This window comes from Emys orbicularis, chromosome 9 (assembly GCF_028017835.1).
Source record: "Emys orbicularis isolate rEmyOrb1 chromosome 9, rEmyOrb1.hap1, whole genome shotgun sequence".
Taxonomy (NCBI): Eukaryota; Metazoa; Chordata; order Testudines; family Emydidae; genus Emys; species Emys orbicularis.
Window position 1 is genome coordinate 68,737,197 of NC_088691.1, and position 22,766 is coordinate 68,759,962.

Sequence of the window (22,766 nt, forward strand, 5' to 3'; positions counted from 1 at the left end):
TGGACTCACAAAGTCGAATTACTGTCCTTAGTGTGGATACACACGTTCAACTTTGTAATATCGATTCCACATATTCGATTTAAGTAAAATCGAAATACTCTCGTAGTGTAGACATACCCTAAGTGAACGTAAAGTCAATTCCTCAGTCACCGGAGTCCACATTTCCTACTCTTTACAAAACAAGCTTGAAGGGAAGATTTTCCTGAAAATGATTTTGTTTTGCAGAACAGAATCCTGAACTCAACACTTGCCAGTTAAGTGCAGGAGAAACATGTGTGTGTTCTAAAGAGAAAGATTTGAAAGGCTCTACTTAGGTCTGGAATTCTACAGCAATTTCAAGATGAATGATTTTCCTCAGACATTTATTTAAAAAAAAAATCTTGTTTGAATTATAACAACTGTTTAATTGTATGTTGCATTACAAGGAGCCTGGCGCTGTGTTTTGTAGCATACTTCAGGCTGATGAGCCCCAAACTTTAAAATCAGAATCTCACAAGACAGATGGCAACCAATGTGTCTCTACATTTCTGTCACAACAGATGCATACGTGGGAAAAGGTCTACACCAGTTCTTAAAAAGTTACACCGAAAAAACCCAAAAACAAAAAACCAGAATAATCAGGGTTAAGTAAAATTAGAACTATTTTAACAAACAGTACTTACACAACTGCTTTTTACATCCACCCATTTTATGGACTTTTAATTTGGATACATAAAAATGACCATTATTTACATGTGTTTTGCAGTAGACCACTGAGGTCTCAGCTGAGATCAGTGGAGGGCCCCATTGTATTAGATGATGCACAAAATACATAAATGCAGTCCCTGTCCTAAAGAGCTTAAAATGTCAATTGGCAAGACAGACTGGATGGGGGGAGGGGCACAAAGCAGAGGGGGAAGCGTCTTGCATAAGATCACAGCAAATTAGTGCAAGAGCTGGGATAGAACTGAAGGATGAAATGCTGGCTCTGTTGAAGTCAACGGGAGTTTCATCATTGACTTAAATGGGGAACTGCACCTCAACTGTTTGGAAACCCAGTCCATTGTCCTAGCCACTGGACCATGCTGCCTCCCCAAAGAAGGGAGGTTTGTATCGGGATGCTATCGTTGATGTTTAACTACCTATAGAAATCATCTTTTTTGGGGGGTGGGGACACAAAACAGTTGAAAATACAGTATCTGGTCTAGCTATGAAATAGTTTGCCATTTGAAGGAGGAAGATAGTGACAAACTAATATTTTAATATGTAAGTCAGGCTGGAGGTTCTAGACTTCTGAGACTAAGGAATAGACACTACTTATGATGTACGATTAGAAAAAGATAGTCACACTAGGAAAGCAAGGGATTAAACCCAGAAGTCTCCACAATGAAAAAACAGCAATGAAGCAAAGAATAAAGGGCAGAGAGAAGAAAAACATCTTGAGAACCAGGTCAGAGCTAGGAATACCAGGGTCATAGATGTTCTTAAGAAAGACCTCTCACATGGAACTGGTAGACAGTGAAATCACTGCTTCAATGTATTTAGATGTAAAGGAGAATTTTATATTTTTGAATGTTTCCACCAAGTCATGCAGAATACCTTGTTCCTGCTCCCATCTGGTTATCACCACACTTATGACAGAAGGAAGGGGATAGAAAAATATTTTTCAGCTCAAAAAGGTGATTTGACAATGAAGCAAAAAACAAACACCTTTTCTACTGACTTTTCACCAGAAGTCCTTGCTCAGATGCTTCCCACTGCCACTCCCTTGCTGGACCATAGAAAGTTATTACTAAACAGGCCAATTCAACTGACAGCAATTTAGCTTAAGAGAGAAACTATCTTGGCACAGTTTCTTCTTCTCCCTTTGCACTTTTGTCCCCCAGTCTTAAAAACAAACAAACAAAACACCACAACACACACAAACACCCCAAAACCCCACAACACCCACCCACACCACCGATGGTATCATGCTCACGTATATCACTGTAAGAAGTTGCTGATAGCGTTATCTTTTAAAATTTCCATAGAGCCCTTTATTGTTCTGTGTTTGGCTGGGATAAAAACCTTTCTTCCTCTCTCCCCTACCTGACACAGCTTTCCTTTCTGAGATGAGACCTCTACAGCCAGACTACTTGGAAAGTATAGGACAAGAATACTCCAATCAAAAACTTTCAGAGGCAGACTAGAAACAAGATAAAAACAGTCTCACTAGCGCCTAGCTGTACTTCTTTTGGAGTATCTATGACTGGCTGTATAGTATAAAGCTACTAAATGCAGTATCTTTTTTTGCATTGGATGGTGCATATTTTTATTAGGTTCTCACACACATTAAAAGTTTTGAATTTCACAGACAGAATCAAAGTGACTACAGGGCACAGATAATTTTATAGTGTAGTGGCTTTGAGGCTGTGATCAGTGGACCACTGCCCTTTCCACAGAGTTTGACATAACTACTGTCATTACAGTACTCAAACATCTGCCAGTCAAGTTGCAAAGCTTCCTGCTACTTGCAGTAATCCAGGTCTCTCTTGGAACGTCCAGAGGCTTTTCAGCCAATTAAACAAAACACAAAAACAACTTTCCACACCCAGTGCAGTTGCTTCACAACTTTGTTAGGTGTTTCCTTGGGTGTAAATTCAACCAATTTACAGATTGGTAGCACCAACCCGGAGGGATAGTACATACACAGTAGGTCAAATTAATATGACGGCAACCTGAAAAGTTTAGAGCAGCTGGGGCATGAAGCAAGAAGGGAAAATTTGGTATTAAAGTGTAAATGTAAAGAGGACATAAACAGATTTTTAAAAATGGGACAGTAAGCGAGCAGCCACACCCATCTAATTAAAGTGAGTTTAGTTTCATCTCGTCTTCTTAAAACGGTCGTAATCTTACTTTTTCATGTAACCAAGCACTCTTGGTGCCATAAGGAAAGTTACTCAAGAGAATTAAGATTGTGAGATTAGCGGGGCGGTGGCACGCGAGACCTCCATCTTAAAAAGTGGCCCACAATTGGAGAAGGTTTGAGAACTAGTGATTTCATGTTAGTAATAATGAAGGTCATCATTATTTGAACACTGTCAAGCTGTGCATGGAGACCACCTGCTCCCCACCTCATTAATAGCGGATAGACATCTAGTACCCGTGACAAGCTTTGTGTTTTGTTCCTTTATGCTGTACTATTTAATAGTCTCAACACTGGAACTGTACATTTTCTACATATTAACAGACAAGATGAACTATCTAAGTAGAAAGGGCATAGTTTATACTAGTAGAGGCATAAACATGATTTATTATGTTTATATTGGCACTGTAGTAACACCTGGATGTACTGTCAGAAGTCAGGGTCCTTTCTACTAGGCACTGTACATACACAATGAAAAGACACTCCCTCCCTCAAAGACCTTGCAGTCATGAGAATAACAGGCAGATATCACCAACAAACAGGAGCGCAAGGTAACAATGAGATGATTATGAACTGCAGATTAAGCAGTGGTCACTGCACACAAGCTATCTAGCTATTGTACATACCTACAATACTTTAGGTACTTCTGTGGCCCCCATTGCAGTACAGTAGCAGCTGAGCACCCCTCAATCTTTAACATATTTATTCTCATATCACATGTGAGGAAGGGAAGTGTCATTACTCCATTTTACAGACGGGGAACTGAGGCATAGGGAGACTAAATGACTTAGTCATGATGACACAGGGAGTCTGTAGCAGAGCAGGAAATGGAACCTGGCTCTCCCAAAGCCTAAATTAGTAACTTAACCACTGGATCATCCTTCCTCTCTGAAGAGGTTTGCAGGCATCACACTACAGACAGGGGACAGACTGTGAATTAAGGTCAACTAAGCTCAAGAGAGAGTCTTCAGGTCTGTTGCATATTTATTGTAAAAAACGGAAAAAAAACAAAAATGTTCATCGCATTCTTAGTTATGCCGCGATAGCTACTTACACCTCTATAATTTCACAGCCAAACCTTATTAGATGAAAAGCTATTACTATGATTTACTGTGTCATTAAAATTTTCTACACTTTACCACACCTTTCATTTAATTAAATGGGGGCAGGTGAAGGAAAGTAGTGCAGTCTTTGTAACAATTAAATGTTATTACACAACTGTCAATTAGTGACAGAAGCAAAACTAAAGATTTGTAAGTATGTAATTTTTAAGTTGAATCCAAACTGGCTCGTTTCCCAGCATATCTACAGTATTAAGCTGTTGCATGCCCTACAAGAATGATTGACATGAACTGAACTCTTATTAAAAAGGCCCTGTGAAAGCTGTTGAAGTACACACCAAAAAAATCATACAAGTTTCAGAGAGTACAAAAGCAGCGTGTGCTGTGGATTCTCTCTCTCTCTCAAACACAGACAGCAGATTTTTTTAAAAACTTTTTGTTGAAGCAAATACTATTCCCAGACTTTCTGATAAATCTCATTATGAAGGCACATGGGACGAAGAGTCAAGCAATCTAGTTTCTATTCCTAGCTTTGCTGCTGACTTTTTCTGTGAGACTGGGCAAGTCGCTTCACCTCTGTGCCCCACTTACCCATGTGAAAGTTGTAAGTTTGTCATACGCTTGGAGAATCAGATAAAAGACGCTGGAGGGGCACATTAAAAAGGGTTATTTTCCACACACAAATCTTAAATATTTGTATTTTAATAATGCTCAGTATAGTACCATAGGTGTCCCTGGCTGGTAAATACTTTGCATTTTTAATACTATTGCACCTTGTGTTTGAGGATTTTGAAGCAGAACATTATGCTGATATTAATTAAGGATAAAAAAACCTGTATTTTTAAGTTTCAGGACTCCACTACAGACTAGCATAGGCCGGAGCCGTAGTACAGCATCATCTTTTACGATACTGGCCTCAGCTACTGGAGGGAAGAAAAATAGTTTTCTAGTACACTGGTCCAGTAGGAACAAGAGATGACCAGTATTATCGGAGAGAATTATTTTAGGTTTAAGCAGAGATTACAAGTTTGCATTCACATTACACCACCTTTCAATCCATCTATCTAAATGCCGTTAGTTTCCATTTCAAGACATGAAACCATAACAAAGAGAAATGAATCAGGAATGAGGGCATTTCATATCCAGGTTCACTGGATGGCTCTTCTCAGCTCATATATTTTTGTTACTTCTCCTTGATAGATTGCTTACTCTAAAAGGGTTTAGACCGCTTATTGATTCTTTTTCTGTGATGACTGTACAGTCCATAAACTTTGATCTTTATATTACTAATTACATGGAACTGGCTAAAGTGTCAATAAAGTAATTTTATATAAAGAAACAGCACTAAAGAGCTAACAGATTAGAGGACCAATACAAAACTCTTCTCTTTTTAATCCATTTAAAGTTTGGTAATAGATGTATGAATTGTTATCTGCTACAAAAGGAAGTAAAACATTTTTTCTATGCCAATAGTTATAGGAGCAATTAACCTACAGACATGTCAGTATTGTACACTTTCAAAGTGGGGTAGAACTTCAACTTTCCTCCTTTAGGAATGTATCATTTTAATATTACTAGGAGTAGCAAGAAAATATTAACTGGCCATAGCATCCTTTGAGAAACTGAAATCACTAAGAATCAGATATATGTTGAAATCCTTCAACTTAGTCACTTAAAAACAGCCTATTCTGCAAGGCTGCTCACAACGTCTTTTCTGTTCCATTTATTGTACAGCTCAGATTACACTAAAGAGTGGTGTGAAGGCCAGAGGAACATCACAATTTCACCCATATTTTCCAGCATCTGTAATTTTTCCACAGGTGTTGCTACAGGGGCAAAAAGGTTATGACCCTAAGGTCAAGTCAATGGGCATTAAGGTGTTAGTATAACAGAAGGTGCTTAAATAACCATGGTTTGCACATATGGTAAAGAACTGAACAGGCACTTCACTTTACTTGGTGAATTCAGAAAGGAGGCGAAGCAGCATTGAAGCCTTATGGGAATTATATTTAAACATGCAACGAACTGTCTTCTCAGACACTTTCTGAAATAAAAATCAGTACTTTATGTTCCAAATTAAATCAAAACCACTGCAATCAGTTAAACAAGGAATACAGGACTATCAAAGGACTAAAACACAAATCTTTATATTGTACCACAAATTAGTTTCAAGATTTGGCTGAAGACTACACAAACAAAAAATGTTTGACTCCTTCCAGCTCAGAAATGGTTTTATATGGTAAACCCATTTTTAAAGTGTACAAATTTTCATGTGGTGTAACTCCTAAAACGGTTTGCTCCATAAAAATAAAGATTACACATGGTAGAATATCCCAATTTAAAACCTCTCTGGCAAGGAGCACCGACTCTTTTTTGAATCCTTCAGTACTCTGCAGTCTTTTAAGATGTTATAGGATATCTTTTTTTCCACACAATTGACCTTACTCCATCATCGGCTTGACATTCTCTCTCTCATATATGCTTAATTGGTAGGGTGAAAGGCAAGTAAAAAAAGCTACTTTGACTTCCAACTTTCTCCGAAGTCACAGACTTTCCAAGTAAGTTGGTGCAGTGAAACTGCATTCACTCTAGCACCAGAGTATCAGCCATCTGCACTGTTACCAAGGTTAAATTCCAATGTCACTAGAATTGCACGGAATCTACAAGTCATTCTAAGAGTTTCTGGATCTCTCTTGTAATAGGAAGGAGGGAAGTGTTTTCAAACATACAGAACAGGATTCTACTCATCAACCTCCAAAAGCTACAAAGTGTTTGCAGCCAGTTGTACATACCTAAGAATGGATTAAGACTTGCTATCTCCAGAGTAAGCAGATATAGGAAGAACATTATGGAGGTGCTGGAATTATTAAAGGACATAATGTGTGCTGAGGCAGAAGGAATACTAAACGGCACTAGTATCAAGAAATGAATTATATATTGTATAAGAATTCTTTATTGTGATCTTTTTCCTGTTCTTTGTAAGGTGCTCAGACATTATGGTGATGGATGCAGTATAGAACGCAAGACATTTAGAAATATTTCTAGCTATAAAACAAACACTTTCAACATGTCTGTTCAATAACAATTTACAGTTAGAATATTCAAAAACAGCCTAAGGGAGTTAGGTGCTCAGCTCCAACTGAAACTCAATAAGAGTTAGGCACCTAACTCCCTGAGGATCTTTTGAAAATACCAGCCTACAAAAGAAATCAGAAGTCTTGCTCCTATCCCTGTTGGGAACAAGAACTGGATTGATGGCACAGCCATATGGTCAACCTGAAGGGTGTACTTTCAGCATTACATTTCACTGGCCAACAGTCAGCTCTTACTGTATTTTTCAGTACTTCAGCTACAAAATCTTTTGAAAATCTGCAAGAAGTAAAAGTAAGGGCATTACTTAGTAAAATGGAAAAAAGCTACACTAAAAATGTGAGCACGTATATGTTCATCAAGGATAAGTGCTAGGAGACTGCATGTGCTGTTATATTCAGTAAGTTGACAAGCCAGCAACACACAACTAGAAAATCAGCACATATAGTAGAACATCAAAGTTACGAACACCGTAGTTACGAACTGACCAGTCAATCACACACCTCATTTGGAACCGGAAGTACACAATCAGACAGCAGCAGAGACAAATAAAAAAAGCAAATACAGTACAGTTCTATCTTAAATGTAAAAGTAAAGAGAAAGCAGCATTTTTCTTCTGCATAATACACTTTGAAATGTTACTAAGTCAATTTTCAGTTGTAAAATTTTGAAAAAACAGCCATAATGTTTTGTTCAGAGTTATGAACATTTCCAAGTTATGAACAATCTCCATTCCCAAGGTGTTCATAACTCAGGTTCTACTGTATATCTAACAAAGTTGCTTTAGAGCTTTGGACACAAACGTGCTCTCTTATGGACTGTCAAAGATGTTGTGTCAGGGTTTCTAGTTACAGTAAATGCAGAGCTAAGACTTCTCAAGCAGGACAGAGGTCATAATTTCTCTCACATACTTGTATACTAATGAATGGTGAGTAGACAAAATAGCTGCTGCTATCCCCAGAGTCTTGTTTTTCTCTCTCATATTGATTTTGTCATTATTTTAAGGAACAGAATGGATGACTTGCCTATTCTTGTTCTTTTGTACAGATTCCTGGTTTTTTTTTTTTTTTTTTTTTTTTTGGAAGACAGCTAGCCCTTGCTTCAGGACTAATCTCAAGAACTACCAGGATTTTTTTGGTCCCTGGGCCCCTTTAAACCTCCCACAAACAAAAACAAAAAAACACTCATGCAACAAACCAGAAAAGAGAGGTGGGAGTGGAGATAAGTCACCATCATCCTCAAGTAACAAATTTCTGATCTAAAGTTCCACTGTAAATTTCCTAGGCAAGAAATTGAGGAACAAGTAGAGTCCAATTCTTGTGGGAAAGAATATACAACAGGCAGAGATCTCAGTCTATTCTAGGCCTTTTCCTAGACCAGAAAGTCATTTAGATAGCAAACATGTTTCCAGCTAATAAAAGTATGTTGGAACAAGGGCTGAATATGGGATACCAGTCCCAAAAGCAACATTGCCCCGGGAATGCTGCAATCCCCACTTTCCCTGAGCTATACAGTGCTATCTTTGGGATATGACCTCTTTCATTAAAAAAAAAAATTCTCAAATTTTCGGCATTGAGACAGCCTTGTTGCAAGTTCAAGATGGTTTATGAATTGCTTCGGTGCAGATGTACAGGATGAATCTTTGCTCACCTATTTAATTAAACCCTCTCTCCCACATCAGAGTTTTGCAAGTTTGATGGTACCGATCAAGGAGAAAGTTTTGAGTAAAGTTCTCCTTAAAGATATATTTATGAAAGGTTTGGGGGGCTGAGGTACATTCTCTAATTTTGTCAACCAAGGATTCTCTGTATAGGAATTAAACTGCTCCTTAGTGTTAAAAGAAAGACAAAATAAATAAATAAAAGGGGTTGTAAGGTTGGAGGATTCTGGTAACTGGGTGGAATCAGAATGAGTAGACAGCTAGGCACTGAGTGTACAGCGCCTCCTCTAACACATGGAAGACAAGGTAGAAGACGAGGGAGGGGGAGAGATGGTTATAGTAGTTAGAAATTGACACAGAATTCTCCATACAATTCATAATTTCTTCCTGAACTGGAAACTTTCTGGAAGCTTTGAAAAACCCTTCCAATGCATGCACCAGAGCCAAGCAACTGAGGAACATGGATCTAGGAGTAATATCTGACTTTAGAGGTTTCTATTTCATAACAGATGGAGACTTGCAACTGTGCACTTAACTGAGGGCAACTAAAGACTCTTCAGGAGCCTTGGCCAGTACAGTTCCTGCAGGAAATGCACGGCCAAAGGGCAGCACAGAAGTGGGAGGTCAGGTGCTGGAGTAGAAGCTAGGGGGCTGTGGATGGACAGCCCTCCCCTAGAGAGGGTCTCCAGCAATATTTCTTTAAAGGGGCTACAGCCCAGCCACTTCTGCTGGTGGGCCAGCACACCTCCCCCCCTTGCGCGTGCGCACACACACACATACACAAAGAATAAAGAGTAAATAAGGATTTCATGTCCCATCCCCTATATGTAACTAACCTGGCATAAAGAACCATGAGGCCTGTTATAGAAATATTACTAATACAGCAGCAGGTTCATTAGTCTAGAAGACAGCACTCTTGTGCAGCAGCTCTAGCTACACCGTAAGTAGGTAAAGTTTCAGGCTACAATATTTAGGAGTAACAAGTCATCTTTCGTCTGTTTCCAGGCACGTCTAGCAATAGGAAAGTAGCAGATACCTGGTGTTAATTAAAACTCATTCATAAACTGACATCTAACCCTTAAATTGCTAGATTAACTCATTGTGAAGAGCACATTCCTATACACATGAAGCTTACTCATGTAAGAAATATCCACTGTACTAAGATTCTCTCTTATGTAAAGATCGCCACCACAGAAGCTGGCTAAAAATACTGAGACCAGAAGAAAAAAAGTCCAATTCCATTCCCTAATGTGTAAGAGGCAATGAGAATACAAAGTCCCATTTGCCCCACAGTATTTTGCAGCATGCTAACACACATTCAGAACAACTCTTGTACAGAAGTGCCAACAGTTAATGACAATATAAAATTAAATCCACATAGTAATGAGATTGTAGGATTCCTTTACAGGTCCCTCTCCACGCTACTCCTCTCTTACCTTCAGCTGCCTTGATTAGATATCCACTCTCTTTGCTTGGTGGCACAGCCAGCAGCTGCATGACTCTATCCAGCAACCCATGGATGACCTCAAACCCGGGGTTCTTGTTGTAGTAAATGGCACAGAGATTCCTCTGGTTCCTTGCACCTACATCTGCAGAAGAAACAAACATTTGTACTTCTGGGTTTTGTCACGTGTTTATCCTTCCCCTTTGCATCAGTTTTTACAGTTGTGCACTGAGATATCTGTACCTCAGGGAGAAATTGAGAATGCAGAATGGCCTCTCTCACAGACATCCATCCCAAACTCTGCAGAGTTGATTATAGGCACTAGCGCTTTAACTCATAGGTCTCCCATCATTTGGAAAAAATCATGTTGCATAGATTTTAAATACTGTACTTTATTAGGATGAAAAAGGAGAAGAAATGTGGTAAGGAGAAATATCTTGCCAAGTAAACAGCAGAACTCAGTATATTTCCAACATGTTATTAAAAGGTTAAAGGAATTAAAAAGCAGATTAACCAAAATATGTATATTCAAAAAGAATCAACAAGATCCTGATACTTAGAATCTATTATTTTTAACATTTACAATTTAACGCTGGTGGTGAAAGTAGATTATTTATAAAACGGGGAGACAGAGCCTTTTACCAGTACAAAACAAGCCCACTTCTGTAAGTAGCCAAAGATAGTTATACTCTCATAGATGTTTGGGGCTCTGTGTGAAGAGAGATCTTAGTCTAAGTCTAACTCCAAGCAGACAGGTTTCCACATCACAGAAGCCACCCACACAATTGATACCTTCTTTGGTAGTCCTAGAACCACCAAAGATCAGATGAGAGTGCACTGTATTTTCACATCAGCTTTGAGGACAGGATTGAAATATTGGTGGAGCAGAGACACTATAGTTACGTGTGGTGCACCTGTTTTATGGATATCAGTCTCAGACTGTCAAATCAAACACCTCACAAGAGCTCAAATGTATATTTTAAAAAGCTTCGTAATTTCCAAAATTAATTACCATATATCATGTGTTCACACAAAGCACTAAAACTACAGCAGCCTCCCCCCCTTACTTTAAATTAGTTTTGCTTAGACTACTCATTTCACCAGAATAATTTGTCATTTTCATGTCACATGGATACATTTTAGACACACAAGTGTATTACAGTATCATTATATTCCTGTGTCTCTCCAGACTAGACCAGGGCAGTGCACTCTGCCTGGGCCTGTCAAAGGTTACTCAGAAGATTCAACTAATGCAGAATCCTGCTTTTTAATTTTTTGAGAGGAAAAGGATAATACATGCGTTCTCACCATCTGTCAATTCACTTATGGTGAAATTCAAGGTACTGGTTAGTATAACAACACCCTGCTAAGTTGTCTATATTTAGGCTTGGTAGACTTTTTTTTTTTCCTTTAAATATATTTTCAACAGATATCAATGTTTATTTTTAAGCATTTCCCCTATTTTTTATTGATTGCAATTTTCAGTTATGTAAAATGGGTTTTAAGCTTTTTTATCTTCATCAATTAAAACTTTCAGTTATGGGAAATTATGGGGGGATTGACAATATAGGGGACATAATCATTTAATGACAGTAGATGTTGAGATTCAAAAAGTTAAAGCTTTATAACCATTAAAATACAAACTGTCAATCTCAAACTTTGAGATATGCAGAGTAAATGTCCTTAAATCAAACAAATAACTTCTCACACTGCATCTTCCTTACTTTGTCTGTCTGAAATTTCAATCAATCATCGATAGAAATATTTTTTCGTCAATTTCTGTGTGTCTGGTGAAATCAACATTTACCAGCATTTATTAATGAAAATCTAATCCTCCCAAGCCTATCTATAGCCCAGTTCTCAGAAGTGACTTCTCCCCTTATGGTGCATTCAGCAGAAACCCCTGGGCTTGCTGGTTGGCTGTGACAAAGGTGGGCCTTGCAGAAGTCAGGAAGGGCTCTCTGTGGGCTGGTCTACACTATTGCTTAAGTTGACCTAACTTACATCCCTCAGGGGTGTGAAAAAAGACACCCCCCTGAGTGACACAAGTTACAGCGACCTAAGCACGTCCACACCAGCTCTGTGTGGACAGGAGACGCTCTCCCGCCAACAAAGCTCCTCTCTTACCTTCAGCTGCCTTGATAATGATATCCACTCTCTTGCAGAGGTGGAATCATTATGCCGATGGGAGAGCTCTCTCCTGTTGGCATAGCATATCTTCACCAGATGTGCTACAGAGGCGCTGCTGCATTGGTGCAGCTGCACCAATGTAGTGCTGTAGTGTAGACTCTCCCTCATTGGCAGTCCCTTTCTTCTAGAATAGAATTTGCTCCCAACAAAATACCAGCCAGAGCCTGATCATTTGTACAGCACCACACAAGATGTATGGATTTTTTCAGACTGTAGAGGGTCCTCCAACATTTAGCCTACCGATTAGGTTTTGCTCCCCTCCGAGTCCATCTCTTCTCCCTTGAAGTGGGAGAAGAGGGTTCCCTTAATTCTCCTCCTTTTGGAGAAAATACGTTCTGATCCATGTTTTTATAAGCCTCCAAAATTAAAGTTACAGTTATTTATGAAGATGACTCATTTTACTGCAAAATATATTTCATGCTTTTCCCCTCGTGCCTTTCATTCAACATCTGTGTGTAGCCAATGGGAGAGATCATGAGACGCTAGAGACTTCAGAGGAATCACAGAACATCAGGATCTGAGCCTGTTTTCTAACAAACATGGACGACAGAGTTCTCAATATGAAACAAAGCCTGAAAGAAGAAGAAGAGCAGGTAGGGTTACCATAGGTAAAATATTTTTGCACCTGGATGCCCAAATAGCAGCAGTAGGCAGAACTGTATTCTCTATTCCCCTAAGCCCCATCCACTGACCAGACAACTCTGTCCATTTTTCTCTGATGCAGACCTAGCAGCAGTGATTCACATATTTATCATTTCTAAATTTGATTAGTGCATACTTCTGTATACTGGGTTGACCCGCTCCACTCTCTACAATGGCTGCCGTTCAAATGCCAGGTGCATTCGTAAAGAGATTTGGAACCCCTGTCCGACAGAATTAGGATTGGGCCTTCGACTGCTCCAAAAATAATTGGTCAATTCAGCAAATTTGGTCAAATAATGTCCAAAATGGTCAAATATTTTAAAAACACTAATTAGAACAGTGACAACAGTAACAGAAAAGACTAAGACATTATGGTCTCCTGAGGGGTAAGGTAGATACTCATGTCTAATAACAAAAACCTAGTTACTTAACTGAGTTATTTTAACTCAGAAAAATGTAAAACACAATGAAACGAAGTTCTACAAAATGAAAGAATAATTATCTTTTTTAGCAATGTTAGATTAGCATTTAAATGTCAATGTTATTCAAGGCTGAAGAGTTACAAAAAAAGAAAAATTAAACAAATAGAAGAAACCCATAGCAACTAGAAAAGAAAAAAGTTATTTTTAAATGCAGTTATGCTAGGTAGGCAGCAGGCCAACCCTTCAAGCATCCTGCTTTTCATTATCTTCTTTTTCTTTATCAGCTTCAACTGCTTCATCTATATCTTTGCATTGATGGCGTGGTATACAAATAAAGACATATACAGTGTTTGGCTGGAATCTTCTAGGACAATCAAGATGCTCAACTTTCAATCAGTTTATCTTTTTCCCCAACCGGTGACATGAATGTATAGCAAAGTTAATGATTTAAGACATTTCTGTAGGCTTGCTAACAGACATGACCATACCACAATCAAAAAGGTAGGCCACCGCCTACAACAGGGCATTCTTGATGACACTTGACCATGGACAAATAATGTGTGATCAATTGACCGGCTTGCCAAGCCTAGACAGAATACTAGAAGTTCATGTCTCTTCACCAGATGTTGGGATCAAGGAGCAGCAGCCTCCACACTAGAACCCAGATGAAGCCTGTCAGCCTTTTCCATCCCTTTCTACCCTTACCTCAGTGGAGACAATTCAGTTGGAGACTAATTTTAACACCATCTTACCAGCCCCAGAGGCCCGGGCTGTCTGGCATGAAGGAGCTGTCCCCTACAATCCTATTTCATCTCTTGGAATGTGAAGATCATCTGTGTCAAGGCCCCCTTAAGCACTTAGATGAAGGGAAGCTTGAAAAATCCCCTAACGGCTGGAGGTTGAGCAATTAAAATAAAATTAAAAAAAAAAATCAGCTATTCTCCAAGAGTCCTGATGGGCTCAGGAAAAGTTTCCAAGCTCAGAATGCTCCAAGATCTCTACTGAGCTCAAGTACTTAATAGTACAGAACAAGTAGAGTGAAGAAGGCTAAAAATTATTCAAATCTTGGAATACCTACAGTTTGGGTATGACTAAGTTTTTTTCAGGAAATATTTGTCAGCGGTCTCCTCAATAATAGGAGTAGAACCCAGGTGGATTTCATCTCACTCACGTTAAGTGATTCATGAGGACAACATCACTGATAAATCCTCAGGAAATTCGAAGTAGGTCCCTTGGATTTTGGTTTGATCCTGGTACAAATTATCAAACCACTATTTGAACCTGTTTCTTCAGTGTCATTCTTCTTCTAATACAAAGTAGCAAATCTGGTAGCTATCACATCTGCATGCAGAGTATCTGAGCTGTACTCCACAGATCTCACGAGACTTCTTTCCTTATTCTACACCAAGCCTAAACACAACAAAAGAGAAACTCTGCCACATGTTGGACATACTCAGAGTGGTTAATATCGACAAGGCAAGAACTCAGGCATATAGCAAACCTACACCTACTGTACCATCTCCCAGTGAACAACAAAAAAGGCATTTAAAACCATCAGTTACTAGGTGGCTAATGTACTGCATTAAAGAGGAATACAAAGTACAGGAGTAAAAGCTCACAGGCAAGATCAAAGCTCATCCTTGCAGACCAAAAGTCATTCATGTCTTCAGAAGATATTTACAAAGCAGAAGGCAGATAATCTAGTACCATGTTTGCTAGACTCTATAACAGTGGCTCTCAACCTGCGCCCCAGTCACTACTGCTACAAGCTAGACATGCAGGCCTCTGCAGACACTGCCTTCAGTGAAGGGTACTCTGTTATCCAAGAAGCTTTTAAATACCAGAATTGTCACTTTCAGCTTGTAATAAGTAACTGTGGTTTCACTAGGGTTAAATCCCAATGTGGGAATGGCAAACCTAGACAAAACAGATCTAATGCCTGATACATCTAATATTTCTTCTCTGGGTATCCAAGGTTTGCCATTCCAACCCAATACTTTCTTCATTTGTATCCCACCTCTCCCTGATGCCTATAAGTAACTATAACATCATGGTTGTAGGATAATTTGTACATACATATGCCATATATAAACAACTGATAAGAAGAAAACCTTGTTTACTATTTCCTATTCCCTTGGTCTGTTATGTCCTTTGGGAATGCAAGCTTTTTGGAGATACCTTTTTGTACAGTGCTTAGCATATTGTAGGTGCTATTAGAAACCACAGCAACAAAAGTTAGGTTGAATTTTACTTCACAATTACTCAGGTAACTTATGACTTCCTCAGATCGTTATCCCGAACAAAAAGGTGGTCATGATAAAAATACTTCAAATTTTCAAAATCACTACAAATCTTAACTAATGAGTATATTTTGTGTTCACTCAACCCTTCCAAGTTTTGTAAGTGCTGTAACGCTCAGTCTTTCAGAGAGTCAATACATTACATCACAGGAAATGCATTCACTGCACGATACGGGGAAAAAAGTATTCGGAACTTTATGCCAAAGCTGGGGTTTGTTGGAAATGCCTCAGTTCTTTGTAAATCATTTAAGAGAGCACTTGTGTCATGCCATGAAACAATTCTGTGGGCCTGCCAAATATGTCAGCCTAAATTATATATGTATTTCACCGACTTCAAAGCACTGCCTGGAGATGCTGCTCTAAAATAACTTAAAGTATGGGCAGCTGGCTAGGACTCTGCAAGCCAAAACAACATAATGAAAGATAGAACAGTGGTGCATGCTGCCCCCTAGTAACTTAAAGGGGTTTAGAAAAGATGGGATTTTGAAAAAGTACCCCTGCTCAGTTAAACACTAGTCTCACAATCAATCAATTTCACAGAAATCTGCATTTTTTATATAATTACAGTAAGGCCTGCAAGAAAATGCACAGAAACAACTTCAACTGCATTCACAATTTCTCTCAACCATGTTAGAGGCAGACTACTGCATACTTGCAAAATTCTACTAGGTCATTGGTCAGAGAACTTTTTGAGAGGGTAAAATGTATATTTTCATCATGGTTAGGGAGGATGTGAGGTTTCTGTGACTGGTCTAACCTGATTTCTAGGTTGCAATAACACAGTAATAGCACTAGAGAACACTTTACCAACCTAACAATAAGACCAACCCGCAAGCCAATATTCTATGCAACTCTACAGAGGGTGCACAGCCCTGTGCGACACATACTCCAACCCTGTATTCTCTCTCTCTCTCATCCTTTGAGAAGGAAACTTTTGAGTCAGATTTGGATTTATTTTTATTAAATCTGGCATGCATTTTCCAAATTTAATAAGTCAAAATCTATGTCTGATATGTGAGGAAAAGAAGCATGTTTTGTTCACCTTAGTAAAGGTGAAATGTGTGCAAAAATATTTTTATTAAAGAACAATGCATTTATACTGCTATATTCATTCACATACAAATGACAACTTCACATTCGGTGAGTGTCAGTGCTCTTCTGATCCATACTTTTTAAATTACTTGGAAATTTTGCATGCCAAAAATATGAAATAGTAAAATTAAGTTAGTCAGAAAGATAACGTAAGCGTCCTACAGGGAATCTCATTCCATATGTGAAAACAGGACAACCCCATATTGTTTAATGTCTAAAGAACTGTTGCTGGTTTCTCATTCCTTTTTTCCTTTGAAACTATGAATTTCGGCACATTTAGATTTAAGGCCCAAAAATTAATCTGGGAAAGACATTTAGCAGATTTACTGAAAATATATATACCAAAAAACAATTTTTTTATTTGTATTCTGGTAATTCTCAAACTGTACTGGGCACTGTGCAAATTACATAGGAATACAAAGCCCTTATCTCAAAGAACTTATCTTTAGTCTACAGCAATGGTTACTGCTAAACTTGAAGTACACTGTAAGAGTAGGCTTTTATAACACTGTTAAGTGGAAGCTTAAAAAAAAATCTACAGTGAGAACCCATGAAATAACAGTAATTTATTTAACTAGTACATTTCATGCAGCCAGAAGGAATGCTCTCTTCCCTCCAACATAAATAACCCCTACACCAGTTATGAAGAATGCTAAAGCTATTCTGCCATCTGTACCATGTTTTGTGCATGCTGGCAGCCTCCCTGCCCAACAAGTAATGAGCTTGGATCACCAAACTGTCTGCATTTAATAAAGAGTCTGCATGCTTTGCTAAAATTGCTTATTTTTCCTGGCAATTTTTTTAAAGTAATCCACAAATTAAGTCCATCAACAAAGCAATTTACTTGCTGTTTTGTTTACGTCTTATGTAAACCTTTGTTTCATAGACACCAAATAAGTTAAGCACAGCATTAAAAGCTGAAACCAGATAACACAGCAGCACTCACTTCTGCTACTGTATTTAAGGTAGTGTCAGCATTTTTCATTATGAAGGGGCAGAAATTTGCTCCAGGGTTGCAACTCAGCACACAAGGTCTTGCCAGCAGAGAAATAGATCTATATACACACTCTTCCGCACCAAGCCACCATGTGAAGAAAAACTGATTCAGTAACATGTGTTAGGTTTTTTTTTCTCTCTCTCTTTTTTTTTTTTTTTACAGTTTAGTTTTTTTCCCCCCTTACTGCACTTTTATATATTTTCCAAATAAAAATTATGCTGTTTTAGGCCCCGATCCTGGAGTCAGACCCCTACAACCAGGCAGAATCCCATTAAAATCCTTGAAACATGAAGTGTCTGCTTTGTCTATTTAAAATATAACCGAACTAAGACTGCAGCTTGATACTAAAGGAGATATGTTTATCTCAGCACGTTGCATAAAATGGGAACATACTCTCAAGAAGATGATCTGATAGATGTGTGGGAATTTTATAACACCAAGAATTTTTTTTTTTTTTTTGCACATGGACTTGCCCCAGTCTTCACCAAGAAACAGCAATTCACTTGCAAGGGGAGGGTGTGCACAGGCCCAGTATTGATCTAATATAGGTTACAGATCTATTACAATGGTAAAGGAGCCATTAGCTATTGAGTGAGGGAGGTGTCACAAAATGAAGAGTACTTAAACATACAAATCTGTCAAGTCAGATAATCACTTTTTACTAAGCTCCTAAAAGGAAAAAAAGTTACTTATAATTCTGCAGATTTGATGGTATTATCCTATAGGATTCTCTCCTATGTCTCATGCTCTCAGTACAGGTCCACCTGGGCCTCAGATATGGTAGTTCAGCACGTGACATCTCCCCGCCTCCCACCGGGATCTCAGCACCAACAAAGGCTGTCCCAGGTAGAGATGTGCAATAGAGATTTAAAAATACTATTGCAATCATCAAACCCAACTTCTGTAGCATGGTCTGAGCTGTCGAGTGATGAGTGACAAATTCTCACTGGCAAACTTACTATGCCCTGGATCCTGCCCTGGGGCAAGAAGGCTATGAGTTGAGCTTCTCTTATAGATCTCTGACCTACTTAGTCTCTATGGGGGACAAGTCAAGACTTTGGAATCACTTGATTTAGGTGCCTAGTGAGCTTTTCAAAAGTGCACAGGAACCTAACGCCCATTGATTTCAGTGCATGTTAGGCACCTATCTGCATGCTGCCTAAATACCATTAAAAATCTGGCCTTTGGAGCAAGGGAGTTCCACCCTGGTGCTGTGAGCATGAGCTAAGTGAGAATGAATTCTGTAGCGAAATATTTTTGATGAGCAGAGATTTACCCACTATTACTATTTATCAAGTAAATAAGCATTTCTTGAGAGGCACTTGCCCATGAAGTTGGGTACAGTAGAGATTCCCTGAAGGACATAGGTTAAAACAGCTAATGGGTTGGACATTATAAAAATTAAAATCACTAACACTGTAGGACCTGTTTTCATAGAAAGAGAAAAACAGTTATAAAAGTAGCACCTCTTAAAACGGAGCAACTTAAAATAGAGCAGGCAAGGGTTCTTTCAGATAATCATGAATCCTTGCACAGAGGATATTAAAAACTCTTGTGTGCTCAATGGGGTTCTCTTACCTTTGGTGGAATCTTTTACAACAATGTCAGAGATTTCAAAAAGTTTCAGAGGCAAAGGCATCTTTCTATTAGCAGCAATGGTCTTCAGGAGGCCAGGCAAGAGGCTGGTGCGTGCCACCTACAGGTCAAACATGAAATTGCATGTGTTAAACAACCTGGCAGATTGCTTAGGTGCCTTATCTTTTCTGGGTTTGCTTATTTGGAATTAGTTTTAAAATAGCCAGGTGAAATAATGCAGTAATTTCAGATGTTTATCGCTCTCTATTTTAGAATGATTAAACCTGAAAATGTAGATATCATGCACTTACTGCCCAAGGATCTCAAAGTATCTTATGAATGTGCATGAACATTCATATCCACATTTTGCAGGGGAAACCGAGGCACAGAGCACTTCTGAGTTTGTACAGCACATCCATGACACAGGAAGGGAAAAAAACCCAGGACTTCTCATTCCCTGTCCCCAGCTCTAACTACAAGGTAACGCTGCTTCCAAATACATAGATTGAGAAATTCTCTAAGGAACTAAAACAATTCATACATATTTCTGATGCAAAGTGACATGTATCATCAGTTACACTTTCAAGCAACGTGTCATCATGTTGCAAGGGTCCTTGTGAATTTTTAAGCAAGAGAACAGCTAAGGGATGGGATGCTTCCTCTACTTCTCATTGTCAGTGGTGTGAGCTCCAGGGATTCTTGCTCCAGAGTAGAGGATCTAGTGGCTAGGAGCTCAGCAGCTCCTTTGCTTTGCAGTAGTGGATATATAATGGACAACTGAAAGCTATTTATTTGTGAGCCAGCTGTGAACCAACCTTAAAAATTCAAAATCAGCAGCCAGATGACTGATGAGTGGTGCAAAAGCAGCAGCCAAGAGACCTGGCAAGGTGGCAGCCAGGTACGCAGGGAAGTTAAAATACGTGTTTAAATTCAAATTTCAAAATTGAGTTTAAACTGATGAGGGCATAAATATATGAAGTTTAAACGTATAAAGACAATTCCTGTTGATACAGAAGGTAAATACTAAGGTGACTTCTGAACAGGCATCCATAGGCCTGCTGGGACTATCAATAGAACAGGTGATATTGTAAGATACTGCACTGTAATATGCTTAAAATATGTGAAGAGACCTCAGTAATGGACAGCCAGAAATACCTAGGATAGATACACAAAGAAACAAACATCACGTACTCACATTAGTGTTTTTTCAAATGCAATTCACCCACATTTACTGTGCCCTGCCTTCAAATGCCGTCTTAATAAAGTGCCCCAGTTTTCAGATTGGCTCAGTGGGACTAGACTTTCCACTGGAATTTACAAATCATGGAAACACTTAAAGCCTGACTTTACTAACCTATATTTTGAGTGAAACTCGATCTCTCTGCTGAATTTTGGATTCTGCAACTACTCTAGATTCTGCTGATACAAATGGACATTTAGAGATTTAGGATTTAAAGGTGGAAATTACTGTAACAAAACAGGGCCCAATTTTGTCGCCCCTAATCCCATTGGGTAGTACCTCATTCCACTAAATTTAAATAGTAATATTTTAAACTAAGTATAAGGGGGATAGAATTGGGCCCTCCGAAGAAACTGCAAGCAACTGTATTTTACATGTGCATAATCTCTCTATTGACTTCTAACTGCATTAAAAGTGGCCACCACATTTTATGTATTTTCTTTCCTTTTGATATTTAAGTTCCCTCCCAAATTGCAGGCTTTAAATGTGATTTTTGTAATGTTATCTTGCTGATTGGTAACTACCCTCTCAGATGTTTAGGGAAGCTGGTAGTGCAACAATTAGACCTGAAATTAAACTACTCACCTGAAATTCTGCTGTTTTGGGATTAGCTATGTGTACTGCTTTCGTTGAAGAGATGTCCACACCAAGTTTATCAGCAATATCTTCTTGGGAACACTGAGGGGAGAAAACAACAACAACAACACCAACAACAGTTAAATAGTTAAAATATACAGAGAACCATGATAGAACTTGATATCAAGAACAAACAATGCAAGATCAGCAATAGCTCTGCTGCCCCTTAACATGACCCTCTGATCGGCAATACTCACTTGTAAGCATAAAAGAAAGTGAGGAATGAAGCCTCAGCCTTATATCTAAGTGGGCTGGCTTATTTATGCATCAATTACTAACTAAAATAATGCTAGATTAACAGGAAAAGGCAAGAGTGTGTTAGATAATTACCCATGATAAAAGCTATTTTAAAAATAAGAGGACAAATTCTTCCACTCTGATTTCCATTGAATAGTAACTTCCTGTGCAAGTAGTCCCAGTGGAATCAGTCCTACACTGAGCCTTCGAACAGAGAAAACAATCCCACTGGGACTATAGTACTTGCAGAATAAGGTACTACTGTGCATTGATAAGCGTTAAACTATCATGGCTCCATTAGGCTCTCAAGGTATCTTTAAAAAGCTAGTTACTAAAATAGTACAAGTGACCTATTGAGCTCACTGATCATCTGTGCACACTGAGTGACAGAAACTACCATTAAGGCCATGCCTACACTTACAAGCTTACAGCAGCACAGCTGTACCAATACAGCTGTGCTGCTATAAGAACACTCCAGTAGCCGTGTTACGTCGACAGGAGAGAGCTCTTCCGTCAACATAATAAAACCAGCTCATCAAGCGGCGGTAGCTATGTCAGCAGGAGACTCTCCCACCAACAAGCGCTTATGCCGACAAAACTTATGTCGCTCGGGATGTGTTTTTTCACACCCCCTGAGCAATAAAAGTTTTGCAGACATAAATGCTAGTGTAGACATGGCCTAAGATTCACAGTCCAGATTTCCAGAATTTATAGCTCAACTAATGCATTAGGAAACTGATACATGAACACTGCTTGTAATTGAGGATTTGCCAGTATTCTGCTATCCTCCCGAGTGTTCTATTTGTGTTGGCAGTGCTTCAAAAGGGGTGCTGATTGATCAAATGTGAGCAAAATTAGCAGCTGACACTATTGGAAAGAGTGGGCTTCTGAATGGAAAAAAAAGTGATCTTCAATTATTGCTGGCCTTAGCAGGAATTTTTTATGATCAGGTGTTTTCAGATGTCTAGCTAAACTGTTAGCTGACTATGACATGACTGATTACACACTTGCTAAATCATACAGAACTCAATGTTACTCTTTTGAAGCTATCGTTTTGGGCTCAAACCAAAGAATGGATTACATGTGAGAATGACTAATGGACATCTCATCCAAAATGTAACATGAGGTTGCGGAATGGTGCAGCATGTATGATACTGAAACGATAGGTGTGTTTCATATCTGTGTTTTAAGAACCTGGCAGTGATGTGCCAGAGCTCAGTTATCAATGCCACAGCAGAAACACAGATGTGCAACACGCATGACACGATGCTGCAATTCATAAAGATCAGATAACAT

At 38.8% G+C, this 22,766-nt stretch overlaps 1 protein-coding gene across 1 annotated transcript in view; it reads right to left on the reverse strand.

Annotated features, from left to right (window-relative positions):
* Positions 1-22,766, reverse strand: part of FARSB (phenylalanyl-tRNA synthetase subunit beta) — a 57,114-nt gene that overhangs the window by 15,526 nt on the left and 18,822 nt on the right. Inside the window, exons 14-16 of the mRNA XM_065411368.1 lie at positions 21,183-21,275; positions 19,361-19,478; positions 10,132-10,284 (exon numbers count right to left, since the gene is read on the reverse strand). Of these exons, the coding sequence (XP_065267440.1) occupies positions 10,132-10,284; positions 19,361-19,478; positions 21,183-21,275 (364 nt within the window). The remainder of the gene's footprint in view (positions 1-10,131; positions 10,285-19,360; positions 19,479-21,182; positions 21,276-22,766) is intronic.